The sequence below is a fragment of the Thamnophis sirtalis genome, unplaced genomic scaffold, assembly GCF_051295495.1.
Source record: "Thamnophis sirtalis isolate CommonGarterSnake01/CBP01778 unplaced genomic scaffold, rThaSir2_p1.2 scaffold_14, whole genome shotgun sequence".
Lineage (NCBI taxonomy): Eukaryota > Metazoa > Chordata > Lepidosauria > Squamata > Natricidae > Thamnophis > Thamnophis sirtalis.
The window spans coordinates 47,208,157-47,220,733 of record NW_028261394.1 but is presented as its reverse complement, the minus strand read 5'-3'; the positions used below and the strand labels follow the sequence as shown (position 1 = coordinate 47,220,733).

General features: G+C 46.2%; 1 protein-coding gene across 1 annotated transcript; it reads right to left on the bottom strand.

Annotated features, from left to right (window-relative positions):
* Positions 1-1,723: 1,723 nt before the first annotated feature.
* On the bottom strand, positions 1,724-12,409 carry EMC8 (ER membrane protein complex subunit 8). Its single transcript, XM_087729088.1, has 5 exons — positions 12,121-12,409; positions 5,658-5,734; positions 4,888-4,957; positions 4,333-4,427; positions 1,724-3,550 (listed from the first exon to the last, which is right to left on the bottom strand). Exons 1-5 carry the CDS (start codon positions 12,352-12,354, stop codon positions 3,391-3,393), a joined length of 636 nt encoding a protein of 211 aa, XP_087585214.1. The 5' UTR covers positions 12,355-12,409; the 3' UTR covers positions 1,724-3,390.
* Positions 12,410-12,577: the final 168 nt, after the last annotated feature.

The following is a 12,577-nucleotide window of genomic DNA, read 5'->3' as shown; positions in this document are numbered from 1 at the left end:
GACCCTCTTCCCGGGCAGAGCGACGGGAATTGTGGGTGGGTGGGTGGGTGGGCAGACCACCCCTGTCCTCTGCACGTGCGCCGCTTCCCTCCCCGCCGCTCCGCGCTTGATCCCCTTCGCCTCCACCCCTTTCCCCTCCCTGGCGCATCGCAGGGGCGCGTCCTTAAGGAAGCCCCCCGCCCCCCACGAGTGAACCCTCTTTTGGGTGGCTTCGGGCAAAGAGCCAGAAGCTGCCAGGGACCGGCGCTTGACGATAATGCGGGAAACGAAAACGGTACTCCCAGGGCTGGTGCAAGAAGCCCCTTACGCGCTGGCTGCGATTCTCCCACAATTTTGGGTCGCAGGAGCCGTCCCCCCCCCCTCTCCCCCAGGATTAGAGAGAGAGCGCGGGAGGGGGGGGGAGAGAACTTTCCCGAAGCTATGAAAGATGAACAAAGACACCCCCCCCCCCCCAAGCAGATGTACGCCAGGAGCCTGCAGGAGACTTGCCCTCTAAGGCTGCATCTTGGTGGCAGCTGCAGGAGCGACAGCTGTCCAGCCTTGGCCCCTTTAAGACTTGTGGACTCCAACTCCCAGAATCCCCTGGCAGGCAATGATAGTTATCCAAGAGGTCAAAGAGTTGACTTCAACTCCAAAGGAGATCTTTGCCCATTCCCCCACCCAGGCCAGAGTGAAGGAGCAGAAAGGTGAAGAATGAAAGATCCTTCTGACATGTTCCAGAGCTACCAATGGCTGGTCTTGTACATAGCAATAGCAGTTAGACTTATATACCGCTTCATAGGGCTTTCAGCCCTCTCTAAGCGGTTTACAGAGTCAGCATATCGCCCCCAACGACAATCCGGGTCCTCATTTCACCCACCTCGGAAGGATGGAAGGCTGAGTCAACCTTTGAGCCGGTGAGATTTGAACTGCTGAACTGCAGATAGCAGTCAGCTGAAGTGGCCTGCAGTACTGCACCCTAACCACTGCGCCACCTCGGCTGTTTTTTCAGCCAGGATCTGTGGAATCAGCCACAACCTGAGGTGCCACCCACAATTTACAATCCTGCTTGCAGTGTTAAGCCAGCGCCAACCGATCCCCGTGGCATTTTTGTGTGTGCCACGAATGAACCAAAAACGAAATCGTATGTCGAAAAATGAATGTGTCAGTCCTGCAGCCATCTTTACTTTTGGATTTAAGTCTAAGTGCCATTGCTATAATTCCACCTCTGCATTTTGTACCTGGCTTTGAAGTATTTGCTCCCCTATTAGTTGTTCTAACTTGAAGACTTTATAACCCTACATACGAATAAAGATTGAGAAATGCTTTTGGAGGGTTTTTTCCTCTAGCCGAAGATCACACTAAAGCAAAACGGAGATGTTTTTTTTTCCGGTTGATAATATACCCCATAAAATTTTCCACATGCCCTCAGACACACCCATCCATCATTCAGCATTGCCAAAGGTCTTCAGACCATTATAGAGAAAGCAGGGAAGCTTGGCCAGCTATCTCAGGGCCAGGGTTTATAGGCAATTCAAACACTTTTTTTCCAGAGAGTACAGATTTTAAAAGCAGCCACTTGCACGTAAAGGTACATTTAATTACAAAGCTTTTTTGCTTCTGCTTCGTGGCGCACCCTGAACTGCCATCTCAACAGCCAGGAAAATTCCTCTCTGCCCTGCAATTCTCTGCTGCTACAACTTTAGCCTAACAAAGAGAAGAAGATCACATCGTCTTCCAAAACGAGGTTTGTTTCATCAGCTTTATTTTCAAGGGGACGACGGAAAGAAAGCAACATAAAATCCCGGTTACTTTTTGAGATATCGAATATACGCCCATAAATAAAAAAAGTTGCATTAATACAGGATCAGTCAGGGGTGGGAAAGAAAGAAAGAAAAAAATCAGACATGTAAAAACAACACAAGGAAGATGCTAAAAGTCATCCTTAAAAAAAATAAAGGGAAGAAAAAAAAATCCCAAGATAACACAAGGTTTTAAAGACTCTTTTACACTTTACACCATGAAACCGTTATATTACAAGCCGGATCCAAACAGCTCAACAGGAAACCCAACTGGTAAGACGCCGTTAACATTTGCTTGCAAGGAAAAAGCATGAAAATGAAGAGGAAGGCCAGCCCTAAACGATCAACAGTTGTGCTCTTCAACACTTATTTTCACTGGACAGGAGACGAGTCCATCAAGATGTGTGCGTGCTATGCAAGGTCGGGGGACGGAAAGCACCTGGATGGAAGGTTGGACGAGGTGGTTTTCCAGGGGAAAACATTTGGAGTGCACTGAGTTTAAAGGGGGGGGGGTTGCACATTCTTCTCCCCCTTTGTATACAAAGATTAAAAGTTTGCACTGAATCACAGCAGGTGAGTTTTTTTTCCGGACTTGGGAAACTCAAGTCTATGAAAACCTGAATAACTATAATCAGAACTTGGGAGGCCTGGGACAGAATTGGCAAACCAGAGGAGTGTGTTTCAAAAGCACAACTCACAGCTGCCCTCAAGGGGCAATTCAAAAGGGGAGTGCTGGGTTAAGAGGTTGCCTCCATCAAAATTGGTTCAGGAATTGAAATCCATGGCTGTAACTTCTCTTACTCGGTTTGTGCAATTAAGCATCGAAGAAATTACATCCCCCCCCCCCCAGATGCAAGAATAAAGAGAATGAGTTTGCTTTTTGCAAACGAAAACATGTTATTTATAATTCTCTTGGCTGTTTGGCCTATTATTCCATTCATACTGAATTCACGGAAGGGGAATTCTGTTCTTTTCAAGGGGAACCCAAAAAGACTCCTAACACTCAAACTGGAGAGTCAGAAAAAAAATTTGCAGCATTCCCAGAATAAGTGAAGAAAACTTGACAAGCCTCTGGAGATTTATCTCAAGTTGTTTTCTCCCTGCGTAATATATCTGTCAATTGTAACCATAATGTCCAGAAATCAGCCCTTGGAATAAGAGCTTCCAACACACTGACCTGACCATGTAAAGGTCAATTGTTTATTTAGATGCAGCTTCTTTAAAAAATAAAACTATCTGTTAGCTCTCTGAGATATTTCATAAATCTTTTTTTTAATTATTTTTTTAGAAAATTTCTCTCTAAAGGATATGAAAAGTTAAGTCAAAACTTTTTAATACGAACGATTTGGAGCAAATGGACTCTTATTTGGAGAGTGACAAGAATGCATCAGCAGCAGGGCACAAGATATGGTGGATGTCCCAAAGATTCTCATTAAAAAGCCTTGACCGCATGGCAACACATCCTTTTCTACGGGATGATGGGCCTCACTCACCTGAAGGAACCATCTCACCTCTCTCTATTTACATCTGAAAATTAATGCTCTTTTTTTCCCCCCCGCTTTCTTCGGCACAGGGAAAATCCCAGCGGATCAAGTCGGTGGGAATCTTCTTAGCAGAGATGCAAAACCGCCTTGTTAATCTCCGGGTTAGTCCAGTCATTCCGAATGTCATCTAAGTGGTTATCGAAATCCACCAGGGTTTCATAGGACCGACTGTCCAATAGGGATTCGGAGATCCTTTGGGCTTCTGTCCAATCTTCACAATAATCACTGCCGTGGGAGAGAAGGGGGGGAAATTAAAGATGAGTGACCACGTTCAAAGCAGCAAGAGGGTGCTGGGAAAAGTGGCCTAGGACCAGTCCTCACATTCACAATGGCTACTGTATCCTGGGGGGGGGGGGCAGGTGATTGCTATTGGCAGCTGTCAACAAGCAAAGTGAAGTCGGATCTGTTTAACAATCACAGCAAAAAATAAAACAACAAGTTGTGTCGACAGTGGCCGTTTTTAACGTTCTGTCAGGCCTGCAATTATATTCCTTTAAGAATTTTGGCCTGCCACACTTACTCTTATTTCATTATGCTGTTTCATTAGAATAGTTGATGGGAGGGGGAATAGACAGGAGTAGGATTGTGGAATGTATTGTTGTCATTCTTTACTAGAAGCCAAGGTGATCTTTTGTCTCTGCACTTTTACACCTGACCGGAAGCAGCTGGGCGTAGGTGCCAGCGCGGAAGAAGAAGATTGGACCATGTGATGGATTGTGGGTGTGGGGACAAGATCATGAACTTTTAACTGGGTGGAATTCTGATGTCATTTCCAGAATTGGGATTTCCACAGCAATGTGCTAAGATGCCTGCTTTATCAAATTGGAACTTTAAGGATCATTTTGCCTTGGACTCTGATTTAATTCTACACGATACTTAGAACGCTGACACGTTTATCCTCTCGTTTTGTACTTTTTGAATTTGAAAGGAAAGAGCCAAATAAAAGAACGGTGAAATGCGTCCATTTTTTTTTTCAGATGGGAAAGTTTATTTTAAGAATTACTCACACGTGTGGGTCTCTGCATCTCCATTTATTGTCGTGGTGCTCATAGACGTGAACTGCGGGCTTTAGGCACTTCATTGTAAATCTAGTGTTATCCACCTGATGCGGAACAGAAAAACAAGGCTGAACTTGTGCCATTCCAAGACATTAAAATGGAATATGTGGACACTTGTTGATTATTCAGGGATCTGTTTTTGTAGCATGAAGCTAATATATAGGAAGAAGGCTGCTTGTGGGTCATTTCCAAAACGTTTTTTAGGACAGGCTGTCCGCTCCCAACAGAAATGACCATCTTACATCAAAAGAGCATGAAATAAATAAGAGACTTTAATTGCTTTGAACTGCTTCAACGTAGATTGCTCATTTGAAAGTAAAAATCCTTGGTGGAACTCTTGGGTTATCCATTTTAATTTTTATTCTAATATTATAAGATTCGTGCCCTGAATTTATGATAGCCAGCCTCCTCGGTTGTTCGATAACTCTCGAAGCAAGTCACTGAAGGAATTGACCATGAAATAAATATTAAATCAAGGGGGGGGGGGGAAACCTACATGCCTACCATTATGAGGGCTGTATCACTGAAGTTTTCTGCAATCCTTGAAGCGACTTTTTCGGCGAGCAGGTTTGGGCTACGAAATAAAGAGAAGAGAATTTTACCAGTTAGGATGTAACCAGCCGAGTGAAAGGATGGCTTCCGTTAAAGCTGAAGGAAGAAATAATTTCAGAGGAAACGTTTATCTCATCGATAGCAGAGACGAATAATTCTCAACCCAAACTAAAAAGAGGAGCCGAGGTGGCGCAGTGGTTAAATGCAGCACTGCAGGCCACTTCAGCTGACTGCTATCTGCAGTTCAGCGGTTCTAATCTCACCGGCTCAAGGTTGACTCAGCCTTCCATCCTTCCGAGGTGGGTGAAATGAGGACCCAGACTGTGGGGGGCGATATGCTGACTCTGTAAACCGCTTAGAGAGGGCTGAAAGCCCTATGAAGCGGTATATAAGTCTAACTGCTATTGCTATTGCTAAGAGTGCCAAACGATTTTCTAGTCTCCTCTTACTATTCTTTAGAGGAGGGGGCTCTCTAAACTTGGTAACTTTTAACTCCCAGAATTCCTCAGTGAATTTTTCCTGGGGAAGTCTGGGAGTTAAAGCCCACAGGTCTTAAAAGTTACCAAGTTTGGAGAACTTCTACTTTAGAGCCCCAAGTCAGTTTCTTCAACTGCTTAACTGCTGAAACACAAAAGCATGGACAACTCTGAAGAAACCAGGAAGGCTTGTCCTGCAAAAGACGAATTAAGTCAAGGATAAAGAAGACAAACCCAAATACACACCTGGCATCCTTCACACGTTCATTTGCTTGGTAGTAGCCGGCTATTACGTAGCTGTTCTCTCGGCACCAAGAATCAATCTGAAAAGGTCATTAAAAAAAAAAAATTATAAGCACCCAATCGAGGCAGAGACGAAAAAAAATAGATCTTATTCAAATTGTAAGCAGATACCCGTTTTCTTGAAAGTTATTTCACCCGGGGCATATCGTTTGACACCCATTATCAGAACGTGCTGAAAGCTGCTGGAACGAAGCAGAAGATGACGCAAGTGGCAAATTGGTTTGCACCTGCCAGGTACCTGAAAAAGGTGTGCTCTGTATCCAAAACACCATCGCGTTAAGCTCCTTACGCAGGACTTGAAGCGCGTGACAAATTCTATTGCGGCCCTTGTTTTGATGTTGATGTTGATTTTATTTATATGCCGCCCTTTTCCCCGAAGGGGACTCAGGGCGGCTCACAACTCAACCAGGGAAGGGGGATACAAACACGAATTTAAACGACATAAAAAACAATGCATAATTAAAAACACAACAGTCATACCAATTCGAGAGGGGGGGGGGCAAAAGCTCTTTAGCCCCAGGCCTGTCGGAACAGCCAGGTTTTAAGGGCTTTGCGGAAGGCCTGGAGGGTGGTGAGGGTTCGAATCTCCACGGGGAGCTTGTTCCAGAGGGTCGGAGCAGCCACAGAGAAGGCTCTCCTCCGAGTAGTCGCCAGTCGACATTGGACGGCGGATGGAATTCGGAGGAGGCCTAATCTGTGGGATCTAATCGGTCTAGTGGAGGTAATTTTGCTAAGAATAATTAGCTCCTGCAGTGGACAGGCAGCTCACACATTTCACAAAAGTGTTTTCTGGATTAGCAGATCTAAGGAAAGCCAGAACGTAACTGAAAGACGCCGTGAAGGTGGGATTTTGAGGTTCCCGAGAATGCCACAGGGTGTCTTTGTTGTTTTGCTGTCGGTGGAGGGGATGGAGAGATCTGGGATCAAATAGCACGTCTGCCAGGATGAGTCCATTCATTTTTTGCTCGCAGAGTCTTAGTTTGCCATCTGTAAAATGCCTCGTGATCTGGCACATCAGAGAATGACTGCGAGGGAAGGCAAAGCAGACCCCTGAATGAAATTTCTAGGTGAGAAATACTCTTTTGAGTTGGCTACATCAGGGTTAGGGTCTCTAAACCTGGCCGCTTTAAGACTTGTGAACTTCAACTCCCAGAATTCTGGGAATTGAAGTTCACAAGCCTTAAAGCGGCTAAGTTTGGAGATTTCCCCCAGTGTTTTTCTAAGCCGTCCTCAGTTATCTGCGGCTGGCCTAGGGACTATGACTAGGCAATTCAAAAATGAAATAAAAGCAGCATGCAGGGGACTTTCAACTTCTTTCAACTTTAATAAAATTTGTATGCCGCCCACTCCCTTGGGACTCTGGGCGGCTCACAACAAAAATAAAAGCATTTAAATTTTTTTAAAAGATACAGTTATTAAAATCAATACGTCATCCATTCAATCAAGTGGGGCTGGATATTAATCAACAGCCCCAGGCCTGCCGGAACAGCCAGATCTTGGTCGCTTTACGGAAGGCTGGGAGAGTGGTGAGGGTCCGGATCTCTGCGGGTAGCTCGTTCCACAGGGCCGGTGCAGCTACAGAGAAGGCTCTCCCCCAGGGAGCCGTTGTTGTAATATAATTCCTTGTGTAGGTGTGGGTCACCCATGGCCCAGTTCATAACGGGGCATGCAGAGCCACGCTGAACCACACAGGAGAAAACAAACTCCTAAAACGCCATAACATCCTGATAGTTCATAACATAACATCCGGAGATGTGCCCTACCAATGACGCCCAGGATTTGACCATATATAGACAGAACTTCCCTGAGCAGTAGATTAGAAATTGTACTTTTACAGGCTGTTTTTAACCACATGCTATTGCTCCTCCTGCCTTTGTCCTATCTCAATAAAAGGGGCTCTCAGACCCCCAATCTGGGTCGTTCCATCCCGAGAAAGGTCGTGTCCTGTCTTTTGGGGGGCAAGGATAGTTGATGCGCAAAATATACATTGCAACGCTTATTGCAAAGCCTCTCAACTATCAAACGACAACCCGGCCTTCACGTGGTGCCCCCCGTTCCCACCAATCGGGCTCTGTCGACCCTTGGGACTGGCGTCCCCTTGGGTATATCCAGCCGAAACAGCTTCCATGAATCGCCGTATCCATTCCTTTACAGTGGCGTCAAATTTCCATGGAAGTCGCCTATACCCACGATGGGTGAAGAGGCGTCAAGTACAAGTACAAGTACTTTTCTCCACATTGGCCTCATGGACGAACCACGGGAACGTTACAAGCCGGCAGCCGGCAGTGTCCGGTCAACGGTACCTGGGACATTTTTCAGTGGGCCCTTGTTGCTCTCCGAGCTTGGTGGTTTCCTTGGCACTGTGCACTGATGATGTTACCTAGTTAGGCCATGAAACGTCTGCAGAAAAGGCCACCAAGCTCAGAAAGAACCACGGACACCCTGTCCAATTCAACCCTGGGCCACAAATGCTCTCTTCTATTGGCACTTTCTTCTCCAACCTCTGATCATTTCCGTGGAAAAAAATGAAAGGAATAGCTAATCCAAGGGAGGAAGGGAAGAAGACAAAGAGAAAAGAAACAGATGGCTCAAGCCAAGAACAAAGGAATCACTCAACCTCCTCCCTCCACTTCCATCTGTAATTCCTCCAACAATATTGAGAGGTGGGTCAGCACAGGCTGAACTTGGAGGGGGGGGGGAGGAGAATAAAGCGGTTGATTAATTCCATCCCGAGTGCCCCCATCCAAAACGGATGACAGCTAGGACTGCAGGCTTTAAAGAAGCCGTGACAGCTAAGATCTGGCGATAAGACTCCAATGATGTCTTCCTCCTCCCAGAAGGCATTTTAATTACGGCCAGCCTTGGTATAAAACTCTTCATTTTTAGGATAATGTACCGTATTATCTAATCTGCCGTAAAGCTCTATTAAAATACTTTAAAACAATTAAACGTTAGGAGGCCCAATCTGATCGGAATGCATTTATCCAAACTCAAGATTCTGGCCCCGCTTGGTAGCTTTGAAGCCACCAACATTTGCTTCTCGTAATGAGATTATCTGATTAAGATAATCCAGTGATTTAGGGAAACGGGGGGAAAAACCACCCAGCTATTATGTATATTCCAGCTGTATTTTGTTTTAAAAACAGGAGGAGGGGGGGGGGAGAAACGGTTTCCCAAACATTTTGCATCCTGACCTTGTTTCCCAAACGCATCGATCTCATTGTTCAGCAGCTGTGTTTTCTAGCCCCAAATTAAACTGCCTAAGAGCTTTGCAAATAATCTCCTCCATTGAAATGAGGTGGGTGCGTTTTGTTTAGCTCTCGCCTAGCATCACCACTAAAGAGCCACCTGCCAGCACAGTCATAACCATCCTAAAGGCCTTAAAATTGTTTGATCATTGAGATCTTGCAAGTCAAAACCTAAACAAACAGAAAATGTTTCCACGCTAATAATATTCTTCGGTTGCCCTCTGGCTTATACAGGCTTGTCCTTGACTTAAGAGCAGCCGGTTTAGTGACCGTTCGAACTTACAAACGGCACTGGAAAAGTGACTTATGACCGTTTTCCACACTTATGACGACCCTCGTAGCATCTCCATGGTCACACGTGATCAGAGCTCAAGGCTCACACTTATGGCGGCTGCAGTGTGCCAGGGTCACGTGATCCCTTTTCTGACGAGCACAGTCGATGGGGAAGCCAAGTCCACTCAACAACCGTGTTACCTTAACACCTGCGGTGATTCATTTAACGCCTGGGGCAAGCAAGGTCGTAAAATGGAACAAAATTAGCTTGACAAATGAAATCTCACTTAGCGATAGGAGCGTCGGCTGGCGGCTCCCCGGAGGAGGAGGTCTTCTCTGTAGCCGCTCCGACCCTATGGAACGAACTACCCCCTGAGATCCGGACCCTGCCCACTCTCATGGCCTTACGAAAGGCTATTAAAACCTGGCTATTCCGGCAGGCCTGGGGCTGTTGACCTCATGACTGAGGTCCAGCCCCGACTAGAGTGGGTGCATGATGTGGTTTTAATCTATTCTCTCTGTTCTTTTTTAATTCTTTATATCTTTTTAAAGATTTGTTTCTTTCTGTAAGCCGCCCGGATTCCTCCGGGATTGGGCGGCCTATAAATCTATTAAAATATAATACAATACAATTTTGTTAGACAGCCCTCGGTGGAAAGCTACCCGTTCTCCATCTTCCACCTGCTCAATGACTCTTCTCTTATGCTTTGTGAGCTTGGCCAGATGGGTAGCCAAGCCTGTTCGGATAGCCAGGTCAATCATACTTTTCACTTCTCATTATTTCGACCGGCCATCTGCAAATCAAGCTGTCAAATCTAATTACTCTGAGGGAACCGTAGCCACAAAAAAGTTCCCCAAAGATAGATCAGTGTCTTGACCTTCTAAGACAGGAGGCACTATCTCTAATTAAGTCTTCTCCATCTGTCCAAAGTCCCCCAGCCCCCCCCCCCACTCTCCTCGTTGACTAATTGATTCAGCTCTCACCGTTTCCAATTCAGCTGGAAACGCACAAATTCAATTGCTTGAATTCGTCGGTATGCAGACTCGCGACTCTCTCCCGCTTCTACAGGAGCTGGGTTTTCAATCCCACCAGGTACAAAATGCAAGCTTAATTTTGTGGGTGTTTTCACTTTAGACCTTGCCTGGCAAAACAACGCCTGGAAGCTTGGTGATAAAGCAACAGTGTTTAATAGGAAGGTTTTTGCTGGCGGTGTTTTTGGGGTCTTCAGCGAGACTTTTCAGATCCAGGCACAAAATGTCATTTTTCCAAATATTTCTACCTGCAGTTAACATATGAAGCCCAGAAGCATCTTGCAAATTTCCCTTCGTAAAAACCTATGCGGCTTGGCTAAGATAGCAGAGTCCTCGACTCACGCGATCCCCTTTTGCGACCAAGCTAAATCCATGGGGGGGGGGGGGAAGCCACTTAACCTGGCGACTAATTGAACGACAGTGATTCGGTTAAGGACTGTGGCGAGAAACGCCGTAAAAGGGGGCAAAACTCACTTAACGAATGCCTCACTTAATGACATACATTTTGGGCTCAACTGTGGATTGTAAGTCAAGGACTACCTGGTATTTTCTTTGGGAGGTAGACTGCTCCCATTGGGGGAGGCTCCCGCTCCAGCCTCTGAAGCCAAGGGCCCCCCTCATTAACTTAGAATCACTTTATTGTCACTTTAAATGTACACGGATCGGCGTACATTAAACATGAAATTTTGTTGCATGCAGCTCTCCAAGGGTCACCACCTTTAATGCGCACATGAACATGACAAAAATATAAATAGATAGATAGATAGATAGATAGATAGATAGATAGTTACAGAGAGATGATATAACGATAGAGGATAGATAGATGATAGAGATGAATGATATAGAGATGATACAGGTGGCGAACCTATGGCTTGCGTGCCAATCAGATGTGGCACGCAGAGCCCTCTCTGCTGGCACATGCGCCATCGCCCCAGGCCAGATCTCCGTGGTGTTTCTTTCGCGAGCTTCTGTTTCCCTGCAAACCACCAAACAGAAGCTCACGAAAGAAAAAGATCTGACCTCTTGCTGCGCTGCTGGTGTTGGGATGCCCTGCCTCCTGCCGGCCAGCTGGTCTTTTGAGTCTCTGCTGCGCAGGGGTGCATGCATACATGCCTGCACATGTGCATGTCTGCGCATGCACGCGATTGCACGTGGACCTTTGCTTGAGCACGCGCGCACGTGCAGTTTGGGCGTTCCATGTCTAAAAGATTCGCCATCACTGATAGAGATAAATAGATAGGACAATAGATAGGATAGAGAAGAGAGATGATATAGAGATGATAGATAAATGATAGATCTAATGATAGGTAGATGATCTAGATAGAGGAGATTCTGATATAGATGATTAGATAGATAGATAGATAGATAGATAGATAGATAGATAGATAGATAGATAGATAGATAGATAGATGATACATAGATATAATGATATAGATGAGAGATGGATATAGTAATGATATAAATAGATATAAAGATAGAGAAAATATAAGGATATAGATGAGAGATGATGGATATAGAGATTAGATAGATAGATAGATAGATAGATAGATGATAGATATAATATAATGATATAGATGAGATGATGGATATAGAGATTAGATAGATAGATAGATGATAGATATAATGATATAAATGACAGATTATGGATATAGAGATTAGCTAGCTAGCTAGCTATAGATGAGAGATGATGGATATAGTAAACATATAGATAAATAGATAGATTAGATGTAGATAAAGATAGAGAAAATATAAGGATATAGGTGAGAGAGAGATGAGATAGAGAGAATCGCGCATGCGCCCTCGCAAGGGTAGACTGCGCCTGGCCAGGGAGGCTCTCCCTGACCGATCCTCACCAGGCTGAGCGCCACCTCCAGCATGGGCGCCAGGGCCAGGCTGCCGTGGAAGAGCGGGATGCAGTCCACCAGCAGCGGGTGGGGGGAAGGCGGCGGCTCCCGCTCCCGCTCCCGGCCCCGCTGACCCGGCGGCTGCGGCTGCTTCTCGGCCACCAGCAGCCCGTTGACGGCGCAGTGCGGGTACTTGGCGCCGTGCAGCACCATCTTGCAGTAGGCCTGCGTGCTCAGCTTCATCGCCGCCGCTTCCTCCTCCTCACGGGCCTCCCGCGGCAGCCGCTGTCCAGGCCCGCCGTTCGGGGGGTGGGGGGGGGAAAGGCCGCAAAAACGTCGCAAAAAAGGCCACTCGGGGGCCGTAAGTGAGAGGCGCGCGCGTGCGCAGATGGACGGGGAGAAAGGAGGAATGAGGCGAAAGGAGGGGTGGGGTAGGCGCGCGCCGTCCACTCTAACCCCGTCTCTA